The sequence below is a fragment of the Anomalospiza imberbis genome, chromosome 4, assembly GCF_031753505.1.
Source record: "Anomalospiza imberbis isolate Cuckoo-Finch-1a 21T00152 chromosome 4, ASM3175350v1, whole genome shotgun sequence".
Taxonomy (NCBI): Eukaryota; Metazoa; Chordata; class Aves; order Passeriformes; family Viduidae; genus Anomalospiza; species Anomalospiza imberbis.
In genome coordinates, this window is record NC_089684.1 from 32619701 (window position 1) to 32642031 (window position 22331).

The following is a 22331-nucleotide window of genomic DNA, read 5'->3' on the forward strand; positions in this document are numbered from 1 at the left end:
ATCCAGAGGATGCACAAGAGAGCAATGCTTGTGAAAAGCAGGCTAAGCATCACTTCCATAGCTATTTAAGCAAACACAAATCCAGGCTGATGCAGTTCCACGCTCCCTGCAACCCCAAACATTTCTTTCCACTAGCACAAATACCAGGGAATGATAGACAGAACACTATTTCAGGGAGCTCAAGCAGCTGAAAACTGGCTCTCTTAGGGTGGGAGGATTCTTTTTTCAAGTGGAACAGCCACCCTGCATGCACTGCAGAGCTCAAACAACGTCAGAGCAGGGAGGGCAGGGTCACAGCAGCTTGCACCAAATTTGCTCCATGCTACCTGAGGGAGCATGTAGCTGTACATTGAAATTTACTACCCCCAGACATAATGTCACACAAATGAAACAGCGTACTCCAAACAACTTGGTATGTCCCAATCCCTTCTTCCTCACCACATATAGCAACTTTCCATTCTAATAGGACACAGCAAAACAAATACTTATTCTTTAAGAAGTTTCTGAAGGTTGCAGTAAGGACCAAAAACCCCCAAGATTCTATAAAAAAGCTGTAAAAGATCTCCCATTACTGAGCCTGTTTAGATGAAATACTCAATAATTAGAGAAATAACTGCTAATGCTACAAATTAAGAAACAAATATCTACAAGAGTAAGTTCAGTGGCAACAAATTATGTCAAAGTGTAGAATTTTCACACGTTCCAAAATCACTTCTTGAATTGTTCTGTGCATGTCTCCATTATGAGGAATGCTTTCGTTGCCTCATGCACTTGAAAACTGCATAGCAAAGTACACATGCCTTCTTTTTAAATGGCATAAGAACCTGATATTTATTCTGAAGAGCATAAAAGCATAAGGAGCATTAAAAAAAAGACTTTAAACAGCACTTCAGGCATCGAGAATACCTGTTTTGTACTGCTGACTAATATTTTAAGCACTGCAAGGTGAAAGTGCAAGCTTAAGGAGCATGGAAGGTTACACATGATACACTAACTGTATTTTTCTGTGCAACCTACAATGCACCCGTACAACTAAAAAATGCTTCCTTGGTGATATAATCACTGCCCTTTCAACAGCATTAGGCAAGTAACTTTGACGGAGGCAGCTTCCCTACTGGAGTCAATCACAGCTGCAGCAACCTCCTGCCAATCCCTAGAGACCAGAAAGAGTTTTGTTAGGTATTATAATGAAGGAAAACACAAGTAGTTTACCAAAAAATTATCAAATCAGTCTTCTCTGTGGAAAATTACCTGTCTTGAGTTTCTGTGGCATCCTAACTCACACACTGAATCAGTATAACTATCCAGCCTTCTTGGCTAGGGAACGCTGCTGTGTCCAGAAGAAATAGAATAGGGAGGGAATGATGTGGCCGAAGACATGCCTCACAAAGACAACCACTATTCCTTCAGAAAAGTGTCCAGGGTCTCCAGTAAGGTCTTCCAGGTACTACTCTAAACTGAAGAATGGACTGCTTTAAAACAGAATTAAAAGCTTGTCCCATGATCCAGAGTGTGCCATACGCGAACACACAAAAAGTTCCTGTGTCTAGACAAAGACAAAAGACATGCCCATGCTCCACCTGTGTATGCATAAATAGGTATCTATGGTTTTTATTAAAATTGAGACTAGAATGAGTACCATTTGCTCCCAGCAGAAATTTACAGGAGCAAATTCCTTGCAAATACTTGTCAGATTCGGACAAATGTTTGAGATCCACCCTTGCATTTTCTCACTAGCCTACCTTCCTTCTGCAGTGAGGTATAAATTTTCTTTTAAATATACTGCACAGTAGTAAACAGTGCTCGTGAATATAAGATTTATAGCACATTAATAAAATCATATAGGCTCACTGGCCTTAAATATATGAGGCACACAATTTAAGTTTTCATGACTACCTCAAAAGAGACCTAGAGCTGCCAAGCAGCATGCGTAAATCTACAGAGTATTTACATCTACACATCATTCACCTCTTACCTATCTCTAATTATTTATTTTCTCCAGCACAGGACAAACTTCTTGATTAACAGAAAAAAGATTAACACTATATAGCAGGTGTGATATTTACTTTATTAGTTTAGGATTCTTGAAAAAAGCAAAGCAACACCTACAAGCAACAGAGGACATGGGATCTTAGCATTTGTTTCACACGAAAGAAAAATTAAAAAAATTAAGGTTAAACATGATGCTTTAAAATAATGATAGCTAGGAGGCAGAACAACAAAAATATCTGGAATTCAGACTCCAACAAACAACATAAAATTATCTGCAAGGAGCTTGGCAAGTGCCCTTGAGAAACAAATACTTCTGACACAATATACAATTGCTAAAGTGTAGAGAGAGTAAAAAATAACTGACATTCAATTTCCATTGATATATATATATATACATATATATATATATATATATATCTCCATTCACTGCTGGAATTTTATATCAAATTTTTTGTATATCAACTCAAGTAGAAAATACTCATGACAAATATAACTGATTATTTTATAATCAAACCCAACACTGTGTGAAGGAAAGGTTTCAAACCCATTCTCAAAAAGAATATAAAGTTTGTGTTTTCAAACAAAACAAGCATTTCACTTCCAAAAATGCCTTGGTTTTCACTGCTTAGTTATATTTTGGAGGCTAGTGATTATTGCTTTCTATTATTATCATCCCCTCCAAAAGTGGTAGGTGATTGATACTTACAGCCAACTGGTCAAAAGAAAAAAAAAGAAAAAAAAATTGTTAACTTTACTCTTTTTTTCTTAATACCACTAGTTCACATACATTTTTTTTTATTTTGACTTTGATTCCAGAGGCAGTACCAAAAGAAAGCAATTTCAAAACTGATGTAATAGGAAAAAAGTTTCTTCCTGACTCTGCTGCGATCTTCTTTGTTTTTCTAACAGTGTCATACAAATCAGTTAAATGAGTTATTGTGGATTTAGATCAGCACAGGTACAATTAGAAGCCAGACCAAGAGTAACAGGAGGCAGATCAATAATTATTTCAAGGTTCCCTCTGATTTCCAGAACTTCACAAGCAAGACAAGTCTTCCCTAAATGGGCAACTGAAGACATCTGGGTACAAGGAAAATCTTAGACAAAGACAACACAATTACACTTTCACCAGCTTTTCCTCCACCTGCCTCAAGCATAAGACTAATCAGGGATATTTTTGGGATGAATAAGGCAAGCAGGACAAGCTGGTCAGACCAACTCTGTTTAGTAACAGTCATTATAAAAGCCAGCAAAAGTTAAAGCAGCCACCCAGCTGCTCTCACTTGCACTGAATTCTAAATTTCCTGCACTGAAGAGTAATTTTCTATTTCAATCCGTCTCCCAAATCAGAAGACTGATTTGTGCCTACAGTCATAAGCGAGTCAACTCTGTTGTGCAAGCCAAAGGGAAAAATCAGCAACAGTTCAATTTCAGGAATCCCAAACACAGCCTCTCTCACACAAAAAGCTGGCTCCCAAATATAACAACATTCTAGGTATCTTACATATGTACACAAATACACATAGCAACAGGAAGATAAAATTCAGTCCTTGAGATTCTATGCTCCACAATATTTATTTGCATCATTTATACAAGTTCCAAGTAGCTCCAACTCCATATGGTATTTTATATAGAAGCACCAATAATGCATGCAGATCTGTAAAAGATAAAAAGGGATAGCAATGGATGCCCCAAATACACAAAAAGCTGATCCATGCTTAATTTTATATTAATTTTACCAGTGATTTCATAACAAGATGACAGAGCTGTATATGCCTAAAAAATCCAATCTCAAAGTTGCAATTTCATCTTAATACATATGAGAATTTCTTCCAAATATTGCTACAACATACACACATACATTTAAATATATATATATTTTCTACATTTGTATATCATCTAACAAATTCAGTCCTGATTTCACTAGCGCAAGCCTGATACAACCATCAAAGTAATCAGAATGCAACTTTCTGTGCAGTAAAATGAGATAATGTACATAATGCATTGCATGTTATTGATTCTGAAATGACACTGAGAGACTCATACTTAAGTGTGCCACAGTCTCCAAAAGATCTTACCTTTAATTATTTATCAGAGCCAAAATGCAGTCATTTTCAGAATTTACTTATCAGCATTCTTTATCTTAACATTACTCTGAACTATACACAATATTTTCACATTTGCAATATTTGATGCAATATGCTTTATTGCCAGAGACAAAAGGAAAGGATTCTAATTCTTAGCAGGCCCCTTGAATTGTCTCTCTATATATTCAAAATAGAAATAACAGAAGTGTCAAAGTATTTGAGAATTCTAGTGTGAGTGGGTAAACCATTGTTAAACAGCGCAACAGTCTAACAAATGTTTTTTGTCAAATGATGCTTCAATTTTGCTCTAAATGGTTTAAGGGTGGTGGATAAGTGGGTGAAGGTAGGTTTCTTACTTTTTCATTAGTTCATTTGCAACTAATTTTTGAAATATTTTTTTTCTTTGTAGCCTTCTGGAGGGGTTCAGCCAAAATGCTAAACTGATTGTAATGTATCATTAACATCTGTAACATATTGATCATTTTACTCCCAAATCCTTCAAACATTTGCTGATCCACAACTGCTTCCAGACTGGGCCTAAATAATTTAGCTTTTCTAAATGAAATTTAGAAAAGTATTTTTTGTGCTCTGCTGTTATCATACAATTAAATTCAGAAGTCTCTGCATAATCTGCATTTCAGTATTCAGAATTCTGGGGTTTTTTTTCTTTTTTTACAGCTACACACAGTATCTTCATAAAAATTAACTGATTTAAAATTACTATTCTGCTAGTCTATATTTTGTCAAAACTTATTGAAGCTCCATTGTATGTTGCTTCTGTGACTTAACCTTCTTTCTACAAGAAATTGTCTTTCAGGTTGTACACCTGTCTTCTCCCACTTAAAAATTATGGCTGGCTTAAAATGCAGTGTGCATCGAAATTTAAATGAAAGTATCAGGTATCAAGCAAATTTGTTAATACTTCAAATTATCACCAGAAACCTGAATAGATACAAGCCTATATTCAGATGTTTTGCATCTTTGGCTTTAATTGTACTCAGCATATTTCAATGTAACATGTGCTTCCAATGACTCACATTAGCAAGATGACAGAACAATTTTGAAGTATATTTGCAGTGTATGTGCCATCCTCACCAGGGGTTTAATTTGGGATCTTAGCATTTTTAATAAAATTGGCAAATTTTAATTCTTTATACCCATTTTAAAACCCATCAAACTCTAACCCTTAAGACTTTTATATACTAATGCCATTTATTCCTGAACTGCTTGAAAATAACTTGACAAAGCTGATGTTCCAAACAAAGACCACACTTCCTGTTCTTACAGGGAATCTGGAACACCATCAATGTTTTGTTCAGTTTGCATAAGTCACAAGTGATTGGCCACAGTCCCTGTGGGCATGCCATTTCATCCAGACTGGACGGTTCATTAGTCATAATTACTATAACTGTACAGCAGAGACTGCAGTTTTATCTCATCATACATCTTTGATAAAGCTGCTTCTATTTCTGCTTCATCAGCATGTGAAGTTACATTATTGGAGCTTTCATTTTCCAATCTGTGATTAACATCGGTTGTTCTGCTTATAAAGCACACACCAAAATTCAAGATAACACACAAAGTAAGGCCATGGCGTGACCACTGTTTGAACTTTGTGTTAGAAATCCTGCAGCAGTCATTGCTGCAGAGGAAGAAGAGACTCTGAAATGACAGAGTCGCTAAGAAAATTTAACCAAGGAAGTACCAACAACGCAGTCTGTAAGAGAATAAAACAAGGCTGTTGGTTTCTAATGTGAACTGTGACACAGAAAAATCTCTGCTTGGTACAAAGATTAGAGGCATGAAATTTCTGACAACTGCTGGGTCAATCAGCATTTTTCAGGTAGTGTTTATGCAATTGCAGAAAACGAAAGCCTGCAACATAAAGAACCACGGTGAATAGTGACAGCCACTGCGCTGCACTCCAGTTAGCAAACAGATGCTAAAACACTTAAATCTAATAAGGACTGTGAATGCATTCTTTAGCAAAATGCATGTAGAAGTATCCCATTAAGGCATTTCGTTCTTGCGATGCTTGTTGCTGATGTTTCCATCTTCTTGCGTGATAACAGGGAACACAAAGGCTGGTGACACCATCTGAATGTGCATCGTGTACCCATGATGGGCCACATAAACAGTCATAATCGACAGCTACATGCAGGCACTGAGGCTGCAAAAATCCCAGAGTAATTAGTGTTGTCTGAATGCAATGACATCTGTTTTCTCATGGTCCTCTAGACTTGTCAGGCCAATAAGATGTATATGAAAAAATATGACAAGCATTGCAAATGCCCTTCTGAAAGGTCTCACTTTGGGAAAAGCTGAAGGAATGACACATGCCACCTTCTTTGACAATATACCTAAAAGACAAAGCTTGAAGATTTGAAAAAGGTCTTTTGAGTCATTTTACATTTGGCTACAGCAGGTTTATTCAGAAGAGAGTGCTCTGCTTAGGTAAGAATATTTTGCAGAGGCTTTTGTTCTTTTAGAAAAGCAAGCTTTGTTAACAGAAGAGGAAATGTGACTGTTTATTTCTGACCAGAATGCTTACACATCTGTGTCATCACCATCTCCCTTTTTAATTAAAGCAACAGACACCATGTAGACCACAACAGTGTATGCCTATATACATTTATCATTATTATTATTATTATTATTATTATTTATTCTTAAAGGGTGCAACAAGAACAGTTCCATAGGCGTGCCTTCTGACATTGCAAAAACACTGTACCCTTCTTTTCATCTGAAGACCTAAGCTTTTGTTTTAGGATCCACAGCCTTTTTCCTTAATGCGCCTATTCCCCTACTCTTTTTCTGGACTGTGGCATGTTTGAGCATGTGTTTTCTCCAAGAAAGACATTAGTCATCATTAACAGAAGCCTTGACACCAAGTCTAAGTGCCTCTCCACAATGACCAAGTGGCAATCATCTTTCTCTTACCCTGTCACTGCTGATTAGGTGTTCTTTCATGAAAATTTAATTTGTTGCCTTTCTACAGCTCCTTTTTACATTTCTGCAATAATACAGCATGCCAGCAACACTAAAAATACAGTAAAGGAGGCTGAACCTGTTTATAAGAAAAGATAAGATTCAGGCTGCATAGCTGTACTTTTTAGCTAGTTTAACAAAAGAAGAAAAAAAGGTCCTGCAGGATAAAGAAAACAACTGACAGAAGAAAAATTCCCATTAAATACGGAAGGACTCAAACAACCTCGCACACTTTTCATCCAACTAAATTAAATTTCTTTTCCTCTGGAAGACAGCTAGCCAGCCCCTCTTCCAAAGCTTTGTTCAATAGGTAAATAGGTAAATGCAATATCTAAACAGATTTTTACTACTAACTAATCAACTACTAATCAACACTACTTACTACTAACTTTACAACTAATCGATTTCATAAGTGCTCCAAATAAACAGGTATTCAGGTTTTTAGCTTATATAAATATTTATTAAAGGATTTCATAATCCAGTGATAAATTTCAACCCCACTTCTTGAGTCCGTGTCAACATTGCCCTTGAAGTTAGAGTCAGCCATGAAGAAAACAGCTTTAGCTGCTGCAAACAGATGAAAGTTTCAGTCACAGATGATACTTTGCAGCTATTCAACACACACAGTCTCAGATTCCTGCTCTGTGTAACATTACAAACATTGTTGAACAAGATACCAAAGCAATGAGTTATTTTAAGGAAGTTTTTCAAAACATTTACTCTTCTGCTTTATTTCAATTTGTCGAAAGATTTTTTTTAATTATAAGCATATGCTATGTTAACATCTGTGCACAGCATAAAACCTGACTGAATTCCAACTTCTGAAAAAATGCAGATAACTTACATTGCTCAAATAAAGTAACAATATTAGAAAACCTCATGAAATTCAGATTAAGATGAATGAGTTCATTTAACTGATTTTCCATACAGGTATACTTAAAAAAAAAAAATTAAAAAACACTTATTACAATTTTTATGTTCTTCCAATATCTTTCAGAATTTAATTAAGTGTAAAGCTAAAATCTGGATCTACCTCTATTAAACTCAGCAAAAACACAGCTAGTAAAATCCAAGTCATAAAAACTTTATTCAGCTTCCTACAGTATTGGTCCTCCACTACTGACCCAAAACAGCATTGGTAGTCAGAACAGAAACTGTATTGCTAACACTTTGGATTTATAAGAAACCACTAATATATTTAAATAGTCTCTATATATGAAATTTAAGAAGAGGAAACTAGGAATTAAAAGCGGATTTTGAATGGCAGACTGTGATTTTTGTACTGCTATGGCAGTATAACCTTGATGAAATGCAGAGCAATACTAAAGTAAAAACAAAGCCCTGCCATGGTAACCTAAATTAACTACTGAAGCAGATCATGCTGATATAGAAAGCTGGTATTTTAAGCTATTTCACTTGAACTCGAGAAAATCTTTGACTTTCTAGAAGGCAGAAAATAAAGTTAACCTTCCGTGACCGCACAGCTCCCATTGTTCTGTTCCCTGCTTTCTCCTCAGCTCCTTGCCTGACAAGCCAGCAATGCAGATGTCGAGATCCTTGCTCTGCAGCCATGTCAAGTTCAAGTACGGGAAGTTCAGCTCTTTGACTCCCCCCCCACCTCCAAGTCACTTGTCAGTAAAAGGTTGGGCGATTTATTGACCAGTGCAGGATGCCTATTGTCAGTGCTGAAGGAAATATGAGCGGGGGCTGTCGCTACTGTTCTGGAGCTCATTGATAATGACATACCTGCTTCTGTCACCCATTACCCATACTACAAACTACTTAGACCTAACTGAAAAATCAATAGCCTACTTGCACTGGTTCCTGTGGCTGCCTCTTTTGATTGTCAGCTCCTGTCTAGGGTCAGCACTTACATGAAAGGGGCTGTGACTGCCTGATGCTTTCAGGACAACCTAACGATATGAAACTAGCCAACAGAACAGTAAATTCTGTCCCCCTGCCCTCCTCATCAATTAGGCTTTGACTAGGCTTGCCTGTAGAAACCTGACCTTTTAAGTTTAGGTGAATATGGAACTAGCTGAACACACCATTGCCCTCAGCACTGAGCCAGGAAATCCACTGACAGGTTAAACAAAACAGAAGGTTGTAACTGTCATAATTTGCATTGCACTTTCACGCCAACAAGCGTGTTATCAGTGGGGGCAAGCCCTGGAACACACAACGCAAGCACCCTAAGTCACTCTCCTCATAAATTTTCAAGTGAAGGGAGATAAAGCATAAATTCACAAATGACTGCACATTTCAAGCCCCACTTTCTTTCAAGTTCACACTCTGGAAGCCCCCAAAGTACACAAACAATTCCCCTTTGGAGGTGTGCTGGCATGCAGATGCCAGTCAGAATGAACCTCCAGGACAGATGATGGATGGGGAAAAGCCACCTGTCTGCACCTCTGAAGGACTCCTGTACTAGGTTTATTGTCCACTGAGTATTTATATGCATCAATATGAAACATTAATGTAAAATACCCAGACATACACCTGTATTTTGGAGCAGCAGGTAGCCATAAATTATTTAAAAGTCTCCAGAGAGCCCTAACTGGCACTTCTGAGTACTATCCACTTGTACATCCTGCATCTTGGAAATCCATTAGCAACTTCTAAATATCCCTGTGACTACAACTAAACGATAAATGTTACATTTTAATGCATGTGCCCTCCTCCAAAGGATATTGACAACCATGAAGCAAAGAACTAAAGCAAGAAATCTTGCTTTCTAAAGTTAAGACTGAACTAAACTAAGATCTAAAGTTAAGGCTGAACTACAATCTGAAGTTTAATACAACAGTTTTTGTAACTATATATAAACTTTTTTAAAAAGTCAATAGCTGAATGCCTTGCTCCTCCATTCTTCCAAAATAAATAAATATAAAGACGAAATGAAAATTCCTTTACAGTCTCTGATAAGTGTTCCTTTCTTATATATTAATTTTCAATCAAAAATTATTTCCTGCCCTTTTATGCTCTTGCTTCCATGGGCCTGCCATACACAATATAATCATTACTGGAAAATGCAGACAGCATGAGTGATCCAAAGAATTTATACAATTTGAACACCCAAGCTGCTTCATACCATGAAAGGACTGGCTACATCTACAAACTGTAGTGAATACTAATTTTTTGAAACTCTGAGAAGGCTAGGAATTTTCACTGGACTTGATTCAGTGCATACAGTTAACAACTGTACATGTAAATACACAAACTGCTCCTAGAAATCTCAGGCAAGATTCAGAACAACAATTTAAGTAATGCTTTTTTACTCCACTTTTTAAACTCATGCACCCTTAATATCCTTCTCGCACAAAACTGTGCAATGCCAGACCAGCTCTTGGTAAATAAGTGAGAGGAAAAATGCTGCCACTTGGTTTTCAGCATTTAAGACTCCTTTCCAAAACTCCAGATATCCTTGTAAGCTTTACTTCTGAATGCTGACTCAATATATGCCAGCTGCTGCATTTAGGTTATTTCAAATGCACTTTTTGAAATTGGAATTGAGAAAGGAAAACTGCTGAAATACAAAAAGAAAAAAAACTTTTTCATTAAAGCTTCAGATAATATGTCACACTGCAATATTTTTTACATAGTACCAAATTTACAATGTTCTAAACTAACACAAAACAGTACAAATTCAGAGAAGACTCCTTGAAAATGAAAGCATAGAACTGTGTTAAAGCCCTTTTAGATAAACAGAATGGCAGTTAGAATTAATATTGTACTCCAAACAAACCACAGAGCAAACACTAGTTAAAAATGGTAGACCTAATTGAGTCTGGATGGTCCCCTTTACAGACCTAATGCAATGATTAACTATGCATCTGGTAGCATGTCAAGTCCTTTTTGTGTGCCTATCTGATAGTGAAGTGAAAGGGCATGGACAGTGTCCAGTCCCAGCAAGCAAATCATTTGGAAGCAGTCATAGCCATAGATCAAAGATTTTTCACTCTATCCAGAGTCTATTTAAACACACCAACCCAGTCCCTTGTTGCAGACAAAACCAGTTAGAAAATAAGAAAGACTCCTTGGGATACAAAGATAATAAAGGAAGATAGAAGTAGAAAATGAAGAAAAGAAACAGACTGGCAGAACCTTGATTTCCATAGGCCAAGACAGCTGGTTTACATCCCAGTTTTATTTCAGATGGTTAAAGAAAAGGAACAATTTCCATCTCTTAGATCACCAAATATTATTTCAATTAAACTATGCAGATGGCTTCTATACATTATTTGAGCCAATGCAGTTTCCCCTTTCCAGCAGTGGGAGATGGTACCTTGAACTATTTTGCACACAGGTTTTACCTAATTCATAAGAAAATTAAAAAGAGAGCAACATATTAACATGGAGAAGTTATTCTGAAATAAGATATGCACAGCAAGATATAAAATAGGATTAGCTATGATTTGATTCTCTCATTAAAAGCAGCAACAAAAGCCCTGCAATGCTTTTAAAATTAATAGTTTACTACTTTTATGTCAACATAGTACTTTCAAAGGATAAAAATTCAAAACTATGAAGTACAATGCACAGAAAAATAGATGGTTCTAACTCTGCATTTAATTTGAATGAGGGAACAGTTAGAAGACCACTCAAACAGGACTTTCTTTAAATTAAATAAAAATTGCATGCTTTTCCTATCAGACCCAAGTCAAAACAAAATCATCATAAAATACAGGGAGGAGAGCGAGAGAGAGACTCAATATATTCCGTGCTGGTCACCACTGTTATTGAGAAGATTGAGCCCCCTCCATTCTCTCCTCCCACAACACCCTTTCCATTTATAAGTTGCCCTCATAGAAACTCACTGAAAGGTTATAACCTGTACAGCGGCTGGTGAGGAGCAGAGGATTTCACACTGCTATATGTTGTACTTGAAAAAGCACTTTTTAAAGTATAAGCTTATAAAGGAGGAGCTTTTGCCTCTGGACCTAGAAATTGACATTTTAAAAGTGTAACTCAGACAATTTTAGGTTAACTTATACATATGCTTTGCCCTCACAAAGCTGCATGAAGATTTTGATCTCCAAAATAGCTGTCTAACCAGTAAAACCACAAAGGCTGTTGTCTGTTGGCATCATTACACATATGCACAGAGACTTCAATATCTAAGGCAATAAGCAGAGCAATCATCTGAAGCTACTGACAAAAAAACCCAAAAGCCTGCAAATTAATCTTTTTTTAATTTCTGAAACTTTGATTTTGCTTATAACATCTTTGTATTTTTTGTATTTTTAAAAGAAGTACTGATTCAGCCTCACAGCATTATTAAGAACCAGACATTATCTCTGTAGCCCACGTCATATTTTTTCTCAAGCAAATGAGTGTTAATGAATTCAACAGGAGGTGATGCTGAGAAAATTCTGGCATATTACATGCTTTCACTTCTTAAAAGTGATGTGTTTACTATATTTAATCAGTTATTATAAATAAAGACCAGCCAACGGACATGAACTTGGTTACTTCTAATGGATGAAACTGCATGCATCCACCCCAACTGCATCCAAACAAAAGGCCCACATGAAGTTTTAACAGGAAAAAAATTTTACAAAAGCACTAGAATTGCTCTTTTTAGTACACGTCTGATTTTCCCTGATTGTCAACTTATTAAAGATAAAATTACAAAACAGTATTTAGCATTCAAATCAGTCTACAGCTAAAAGAAGTCACCATTAGTCACCATGAGAAAAGAGAAGATGCTACCTTTAATGCAAAGTTCAAAAACTTAGAAAAAGTTCCTCAGTAGTAGACTGTTTATGGTTAAACACCAGATTATGAACACATTCACATTTCAAGACTGAACAGGAAAGCAGAAATAAGCTACTTAAAGGAGTAGCTGGAAACAACCCCTTTCCTGCTGAAGAAATGAAAGCTAGGGGAGACTTAGAAACATGTATGAATTCTTTAATTGCCATACCACTCAATCTTCACAGGAAAAAGAAGGTACAAGATTTCTACAATACTTTAGACTGATGAGATACATTAATGAGATTAGTAAAAATGAAATTCTCCTTACTCCTCGAGTGTGTGCCATCAAGTAATTTCATAAACACAGACCTTATAACAGATCAGCAGATACTAAAGCCAAGCCATGACTCCCAAAAAGAGGTACACACTGTACACCATCAAATGCAAAAGGAATTTTATCCCTCAAAGCCAGCACAGTGCTGGCTGTAACTGTTAACCTGGTTCTGCTGTGGAGAAACACAACATGCATTACTGAATCATTTCTTTTCAAATCCATACATTCCCTGCAGCAGTTCAAGCTTCATCAGCAGTGCAGGAATGTATGAAAATGACAGGCAAAGGGCACTAGCTCTTTTCCCATACAGTTCTTCTATAAATGGAAGCAGAGTCCTACAAAGCACTTAAAGCCGAGAATGTTTGAAGACTGATCTCCGGGAAGAAAATAACACAATGCTAGGTTCTACAAGCAGATTAATTATTCCGTTTTCTGCAAAACTGTTTCCACTAAATGAAAGGACAGAGAGCAAACCAACTACTAGAAAATAATGGAACGCTAGCTGGGTCTCATTGGCAAAGCTGCCATGAACAAAGCATATACAAACATACATATTTCATATGCTATTCTTAAAAATACTTCTCAGCCCTTTTGGGAGCACCTGCTCCTATATTCACTTTTCCCTCTGCCTCTCAGCAAAGGAGAGAAAAAGGACAGGCTTGGCAGAAATCCTTTAGCAGCCTTAAGTCACTTTGATTAAACTTTGATTTACCTTAAAAATTACACTTTTTATCAGTAGCATGTTATAGAAACTTTAAAATACACCAGTCATGATTAAAAGACTCTGAAATATTTAACGTATGCCATGTTGATAAGCTGTTTAGGCAAACAAATGAAAGCATGCTATATCATAACGCAGCAAAAAACTTGCATGCTTATTTTGCTAAAACTCTAAGCTGCTTTCCAGCTTTTTTTCTTTTGTTGTTTCAGTGGTTAACACAAATCCATAATGTTCTCTTGATGGGAAAAAAAAAAGGCTTAATGGCAGCCCTTCGCTGCTACATTGTCATCCTGAGTGTGAAGAAAATACCGTAGCACATACATTGCCTGCACGGCTGGATTTACACCCGCCCGAGCTCCCTGCCGTACGAGCGGGAGGGGGCAGGAGGAGCCAAGGCAAGAGCAAACACTGCACACCGCGTCCCCTTCCCAGTATCTTTTTACAGAAGCCCTCGCTAACAAAACACTATAGCTCCAGGCAGCGGCATGCTGATGTTGGCACTGCTTAAACCAAACAAACACGATGTTTAACAGTCAAATAAAATGTCCCGCAGCCTCCCTAATGAATTTGTCAAGGACCATCAGATCACCCCCGCCCCTGCCTCATTAACTCAAGTATGATGAGACGGATTATAACGAGAGAATACAGATCAATCGGTCTGAAGACTTCAAGTGGCTTTTAGCCCTGAGAGTTCCCCTCTCTGCGGCACACGCACGCACACGGTCTTTTTTAACGGAATACAGTATCTCCTGCTGCTGGAGGGCTGGAGGGGATGCCACTTCGTTTTATACACCATCAAGGAGCTGCTGATGGACTTCTACACTAACATACATAAAAGCAGAGGTGACAAGGGCTCTTCAATTATAGCCCACTCAGATCCTGTTCCCCCTTCAATTATTCATCCCGGCGAGAGCAAATTCCGCCACAGATAAAGCTGGTCTTAATGCAGTGAGGCCACAAACGCCCAGACACGGGAGAGAAGGATTTCACGTGCATTATTTGCTGGAAGTGTTTAAGTTTATTGCTCAAATGATGTTTCTAATTAGCGTTGGGGCAATAAATTAAAGTCAGCTTTTGTTTAGCTGATTTATTATTTACTAGGGCTTCAACCTCAGGCAGGAAAATTGGTAATGAATTGTTTTAAATCTGAACATTGGTAACGCTACATCATTAGGCACCTTTTCGGGGGGGGTGGGGTGGGGGGGAGTGGGAAGAGACTCGCTCTCTCCTCCTGCTTTTACCCTGAAAAAAGGAACGCGTGTGCCCCCGCCATTGCCAGGGCCGCCTGAAGGGTCCGGCAACCTCCTCCGCGCCCAGGACTCGGTAACCCCTAGCCTGGGCGCTCTCTGCGAGAAGCGAGATCCCGCGGAGCCCTCCTGCCCACCTCTGCTCGGAGGGTGTGTGTGCAGAGCCCTCGCCGGCGCGGAGACCGGAGCTAGCCCGGCAGCGAGTATGCCCCGGGAGCTTTGATGGTGGCATGCGAAAGGGACCCCCAGCCCCAACTAACTCTTCGCTTTGCCGGAGGCCAGCGGGAGGCGAGGCGTGGGACCCTGGCAGCTCCGCCGGGCCAGCCGAGCCGCGCAGGGAAGCTCCGCGCAAGCGAGCCTCCAAGCGCCCCGGGCGGGTGCGGCCGCGGCCGCGGGGAGGAGGGGGCAGCTCGCAGGCACTTACCGGCGCCCCGTGGTGGAGAGCCCCGCTCCAGTCCGCGCATCTCCGAGACACCCCAGAGACCGTGCGAGCAGCGGCGCCAGCGCCTACTCTGCCCTCGTGGCAGTCTGCCCCCTCTCCCGCACCCCTCGGAAGCTGCTCGCCTCGGAGCCTTCCCTGGGCTCATCTCCCTCCCGACGGGGCCGGGCCCGGCGGGTACACCTGACACCGACGCCAGCTGCGGGCACCGAGGGCCGCCGGGCCAGCATCCCTATCCCCGGGCGCAGAGTGCCCCGGCGGCAGGCAGGGAAGCAGGGAGCCGATCCTCTCGTCGCGAGGGACGGAGCCGCACCGGCGCCGGGCACGTCCACACTTACTTCTTCCAGCGGTACGGTCGGCACCAGACATGTTTCTAATTTAAGCGCACATAGAAAACAGACGGTATTTTCTTTATTAAAATCAGTCAGCTGCAGCGAAAGGAGGAGAGCGCAAGGAACACAGCCCAACCGCTGCGAGCGGCTTACCGGGAGGCTCTACATGGAGGAGCGCACCGCGCGTCCGCACGGCCACGGCCACGGCCCCGGCCCCGGCCCCGGCGGGGCTCCCGGACGGCGAGAGCCGCCCGGCACCGCGGGACTGCACGGACCAGGGGAGGGCAAAGCAGCTACACATCCTTGCCCCGATCACTGGAGGTGTGGAAATTGCTGTCCCTTCCATCCTAAATTCCCGCAAGAAAAGCAGATCTGGCTCCTCCGCAGCAGGTACTGCCTCGGGGATCCTTCCGACCTGACACCACGGAGCTACGGCTTTAATGCCCAAACCATTCCATAGTCTTATTAATACAAACTTGCATAAAATATCGTTTCCTTTCGAATAACTCAAACCCACGCTTTAGGAGGAAAAAAATAACTTTATGGCACAAGATTTATCTAAATTAAGGTGACTGGAGGCAGTAAAACAAGGTGTGCCACGGTACTCCGGTGACGGTCTCACTTTCACTGCTTCAGCCCGGCATTAAGCGAAATAAGATTTATGCCTGCGGTAATGCCCCGGCCCGCCTTTCCCCTTTCCCCGCACACACCGGCACTGCCGCCGGGTCCCCTCGCAGCGATCGGAGGGAGCAGCGAGCTCACCTCGCCCTTCACCGGCCGCCACGGCGAAGTTACAGGGATTTTTTTGTTTCCCCCGTGCCCCCCGCCACACCGTGCCAGGTGGCGGGACGCTCCGAGCCTCCCTCCCGGTTGCCCTGCGGCCCATCCCGGCTCCAAGCCCCGGCGCGGAGCGGACCCGGGGGCGGGGGCGGGAGCGCGGGCGCGTGTGCGCGCGCCGGGTGCCGCGATTGGCCGCGGCGCTGACAGCTCGGCGGCGATTGGCGGCGCGGCCCCGCCCCGCGCCCGCGCGCGGCCCCATTCATAAACTACAGGGCCCGGCGGCAGCGCCGCGAGAGGGACGCGGGCACACGGTGCTGCAGGAGCGGAGCCAGAGGCGCGGACACTGGGAGCCTCGGCGCGCACTTCCAGGGGTGGGGAGGGGGAGGAGAACCCATCCCGGGCACGGCAGCTACGCCCTCCTCACGCTCAGGATAAAACACAGTCTGTGCAAAGAAAACAAACAAACAAAAAAAGCAACAACTCTCCATACAGTCTCTCTCACAACAATCTATGTAGAGCTGCAGGACAGGAATGAGAGATCACAGACCAAGTGCACCCGTCTGCGCCTAAAGATAGAGACAGCCAAAGAGCCGGGTTCAGCCAACGCCTCCAGCAGGAAAAGGGAAATCAACAACACCCCCTGACAGTCTGAGCGAGCAGCAGCCAAACTCATGCACATCTCTGGCGGTGCCACGGACTGAAAGAGAGAGAGAGGCAGACAGACAGACAGACACAGAGTTCACTCTTCCGCTGAGGGCATTGCTCGCATTCTTCTCCTCCTCTCGTACCGTGTGCGGTTTTAAACTTCGCCGCCGACCGGCTTTTCTGCGGGGACCTTCTGCGAGTCCTGGGGAAGTTTGTTTGTTGTTTTGGGGTTTTTTTTCCATGAACTGTTGAATCGGCATTTTTGTCGCTGCGCGGGGTGGGGGGGGGCGCCTGAGCGCAGAGGCAGCCCAGACTTCCCTGCCCCCATCGCCATCCAAAACTTTGCGCTCCGGGAGCCCGCGGGGGCTGCCCGCCTCTCCGGCACCGGCTCCGGCTCCGGCATCACCAGCACCGCCGCCGAGCCTGCACCGGCCCGCTCCTCCTCCTCCTCCTCGCCGGGGCAGCGCTGTGCTTCGCTCCTTTGTGCTTCGCCGCCCTCCCCGATTTCTTTAATTGCTCTCACTGGCGCGCCGCTGCTGCCTTCTTCTCGGAGGCGGTGGGGGTCTGCGATTTGGCTGGTGCCCTCCGCAAAGCTGCAGCCACCGCTAAAGCATTGGATCCCTCAACGTACTGCGAGAGCCCGGTGTACAGCCCGGACCTGTGCCCCAACATGATCGCCGCGCAGGCCAAGCTGGTCTACCAGCTCAACAAATACTACACGGAGCGCTGCCAGGCGCGCAAGGCGGCCATCGCCAAGACCATCCGGGAGGTGTGCAAGGTCGTGTCGGACGTGCTGAAGGAGGTGGAGGTGCAGGAGCCGCGCTTCATCAGCTCCCTAAGCGAGATCGACGCCCGCTATGAGGGGCTGGAGGTGATCTCGCCCACCGAGTTCGAGGTGGTGCTCTACCTCAACCAGATGGGCGTCTTCAACTTCGTGGACGACGGCTCCCTGCCGGGCTGCGCCGTGCTCAAGCTGAGCGACGGCCGCAAGCGCAGCATGTCCCTCTGGGTGGAGTTCATCACCGCCTCGGGCTACCTGTCCGCCCGCAAGATCCGCTCCCGCTTCCAGACTCTGGTGGCTCAGGCCGTGGACAAGTGCAGCTACCGGGACGTGGTGAAGATGATCGCGGACACGAGCGAGGTGAAGCTTCGCATCCGGGAGCGGTACGTGGTCCAGATCACGCCCGCCTTCAAGTGTACCGGGATCTGGCCGCGCAGCGCAGCGCAGTGGCCCATGCCCCACATCCCCTGGCCCGGCCCCAACCGGGTGGCGGAGGTGAAGGCGGAGGGCTTCAACCTGCTCTCTAAAGAGTGCTACTCGCTGACGGGCAAACAGAGCTCGGCCGAGAGCGACGCGTGGGTGCTACAGTTCGGCGAGGCCGAGAACCGGCTGCTGATGGGCGGCTGCCGGAACAAGTGCCTGTCGGTGCTGAAGACGCTGCGCGACCGGCACCTGGAGCTGCCCGGGCAGCCCCTCAACAACTACCACATGAAGACGCTGCTGCTGTACGAGTGCGAGAAGCACCCGCGGGAGACCGACTGGGACGAGGCTTGCCTGGGCGACCGGCTGAACGGCATCCTCCTGCAGCTCATCTCCTGCCTGCAGTGCCGGCGCTGCCCCCATTACTTCCTGCCCAACCTAGACCTCTTTCAGGGCAAACCCCACTCGGCCCTGGAAAGCGCTGCCAAACAGACCTGGAGGCTAGCCAGAGAAATCCTCACCAATCCCAAAAGCCTCGACAAGCTATAGGGTTAACACGCCCGCGCACAAAAACTCGCCCTCCGTAAACAACAACAGCGCCCAAAAAACTTTTTATTTAACGCGAACGACGACAGAAAGAGGCGGCGAAAGATACGCGCCCCCGCCACCCCCCCCACCCACCTGCAGTTCGGCCTTTTAAAACTTGCCGACGGTTTTCCCAGCATAAACTCCCACCGCCTTGCACAGAAGAAGGGAAGAGCCTCTCTCCTCCTGTCCTCCAATGTGAATTTTTAAAAGGTCACAAAAAGAAGCGATCGGACTTTTGCAACTTCAAAACGAAACCCAAAAGGTACATTTTCCAATCCATGTATCGTCCTTTTCTTATGCCCTCTTGTTTGCCTGAATGTTGTCACCAAGTGAAAAAATTATTTAACTATATGTACAAATCTCCCTTTAAAAAAGTTTTACTGTTAAATGTATTTCGGTGCCAAGGTCAGATTATGTGCCCCACAACTGACTTGTTGCAAATAGTAATAAAAATATTACTTTAACTTTACACTGACTTTTTGTGAATGGTTCTTAAATTTAGGCAAATAGATTCTTTCTGAACCTCAGAAGGAATATTATTTTTAAATAAACGAACCCACGAGATGTAAAGATAGGCTTAATGCAACACCTAGCCCAATCCTTAGCTCAGCATATTGACTGATGTTTTCTAAACCTCCTTCTAGTTTCCATTTTTTAAAAAGTGCATCTAAGAAAAAAATCATATATATTCTGTAGTTCAGCATGTGACAACATCTGCTGTATTTCTGTTACTCTAAGGTCTTGTTCTAAATCTTAGAATATATGAAGCATCGCACAGCAGCTGGCCACAGTTTAGTCAGAATTACAGCATGCCTTTTCCTACCCTACAGTCGGGTTTTTTCTCCTTTTTTTTTTTTTTCCTTATGGTATTCCTTGCTTCTATTTTTCCCCGGTAAATCTCGAACTCTGCATTTTGTTTTAAAAATCCATCTCTGTTTGCTTTCGCTTCCCAGAGCGAACGCGCTATCCATTTGACTTTGACACGAAGGAAGTATAGATCTACCCTGAATAATTAATGCGATTTAGAGCAACCGGTCGATATTTTTTTAAACAAACATTTGTTTTTGCCCAGATTTTTAAGTACAGCATAAAATCGCACCGCAGCATAGTAAGACGGGGAGATAAGCGGAAACCCGTGAGGAAATCACCCGATCCTACACCGGCACCCGGGCTCTCTGACGATCTCCTTCTCTACCCCAGCCTCCTCTCCCAAAGCAAAGCTCTGCCTGATTCTCCGTAGCTATTTCACTTTAAGCTTGAGAAATACTGGCAGGATTTTATCGGGAACGCATTCCTATGATTTAAAAACATTAGAGTTACCCGCTCGAGCTGCCCGAAAGATTGCAACGCCGGCTCGGAGCATTTCAGCATTTCGAGCAACTTTTCATATCGTGCGCCGGGGGGAGGAAAAAAAAAAAAAGTCTCGTTCTTGCCCCAAAGGGTTATTTTCGTTTCCTTTTGGACAGAGACGGAAAGAAATAACCATAAAAACTTGAGCTGCTTTTGCCTTTAAGTTTGAAAACGAGATCCTCGATGGCGGCAGCAGTCGGGGCGAATGAGCGGGGTGCGCGGGGCCACCCTGGCCGGCGGACCGGGCACACTCCGGTCCCGGCCCCGCCGCTGCGTTCGCAACCCCTCCAGCCCCGCCTGAGCTCCACAAGTCTTTTGTGGAGCCATCTGAGCGCTTTCCACAGCGCTGATCCCGGATTACCTGGCAGAACGGGAATTAGCCCGCGGGGCTACCCTTTCCTTCTCAAAACAGCCCGGAGCCCACGTAAAAACTCTGATCGTATCGCTGTCGATGCTATCGCTACCTAAGGCAGGTTTTCCTTCAGGAACTTGTCACAATGTTTTCTTTTCGGTAGTTTAGACAAATATACAGGGAACTTAAATTTATCAAACAGATGAAGCCTCATTAATTAAGCAGGCCTGCTGAGTTTACAGCGGATTAGTTGTTGGGGCTTTTTTTTTTTCTCCAAGGGGCATTTTCTACAGCAGCTCGTCATCGCTATCAAGGCACATCGACTTCAGCACAGGGTGGGGCAAGGAGGCGTTAATGCTTGAAAAGATGCTGTTTGTGAGATTATGTCGTTTTTAAAATAAAATTATTCAGATCTTAATTTTAGCTTCCCCCCCCCCATCCCTGAGACATTATAAAAGGTATTTTTTTTTTAATTTTAAGACCTCCAGCTAAAGTAACATTGCAAGGAGAATGTAAGAGGTGTAGCCAGTATTTCATGTAACGAGCCTCTCTTGTTTTAAGAACTCTAAGAAAATCTCTCAGATACAGAGTAAAAGATAGGGTCAAACAAAACCAGAATGCCTGCTCACAGTTAGTGGAAAGCAGGAGAAAAGGAGGCTAACTATATGTTATATGTCAGTGTTCCCACAAAACATGTAACAGGAATGGTAAGAATTAGCAACTGTAGTCTAAGACCCTATGTGCTGAACATGGAAACCAAAAATCCAGAGTAATGCAGATCTGTAAGACTTTTCTCATGCTGATACAATAAAAAGCAGAGCATTTCGATGGAAAATGCAATACAGGAATATATCAAACAAACTTTAACTTCACATCTACATTCTTTCCATCATTAAATGGGGTTATTTAGTTAAATGTAGGGGGGGATTAATGAAACATAATAGAAAGATATAAGCATATAAAAATTTTAAGCACTATCTCATATTTAAAATAATTCCCAATATATTCCAAAAATTCTTCAGGACCAAAAGAAAAGTTAAGTCTCATTTATGATATCACATAAAATCACAGTTCTAGTTAATTGCTTATATTAAAATCTGTCTCTAACAATTTGAGAGCACTGCTTTTCGACATAAATTTTTTTCCAGATAGGATTTGATAATCCCAGCTTTCATACCCACCTATGTAATTTTTAGGAGTGTGGGAAGCTCAGTGCTGTTTTACACTAACATTTGCTAAAATCAGGGAAGTAAAATGAAGTATTAGGGCTAAAAGCCTCACTGACCTTCCCTGTATTCATACAAGCCTGTGATTCAAGATGTCTTTATTTCAGACGTGTCTCCTTAGAGCTTTATTCGCAGCAAGCTAATTAACATTCAAGTAGGATTGAATCGTGGGAGGGTGAGAAAAAGAAGCAGGAAAGGAGGTGTCACCTATGTGAAGTTCAGCAGCATATATGGTCAGTGGCAAAGTTATTAAAGCAGCAACAGTGCAGCCCAATAGAGGTAAAGGAAGTCAAGTGAAGAATTAAAGGTCTTGGGTAATTTGTCATCATCTCTCAGACCTCAGGGTCAATGA

The 22331-nt window shown here is 42.7% G+C and overlaps 2 protein-coding genes across 3 annotated transcripts in view; one reads left to right on the top strand and one right to left on the bottom strand.

Moving 5' to 3' along the window:
- Positions 1–22331, bottom strand: part of LRBA (LPS responsive beige-like anchor protein) — a 363194-nt gene that overhangs the window by 142856 nt on the left and 198007 nt on the right. The window lies entirely within an intron of this gene.
- MAB21L2 (mab-21 like 2) lies at positions 16782–19520 on the top strand. Its single transcript, XM_068187823.1, has one exon. The coding sequence runs from the start codon at positions 17933–17935 to the stop codon at positions 19010–19012; it is 1080 nt and encodes a 359-aa protein (XP_068043924.1). The 5' UTR covers positions 16782–17932; the 3' UTR covers positions 19013–19520.

Bases quoted from the DNA above. Each gene is read 5' to 3' on its own strand.
- MAB21L2 (XM_068187823.1), top strand. From the start codon at position 17,933: ATGATCGCCGCGCAGGCCAAGCTGGTCTACCAGCTCAACAAATACTAC.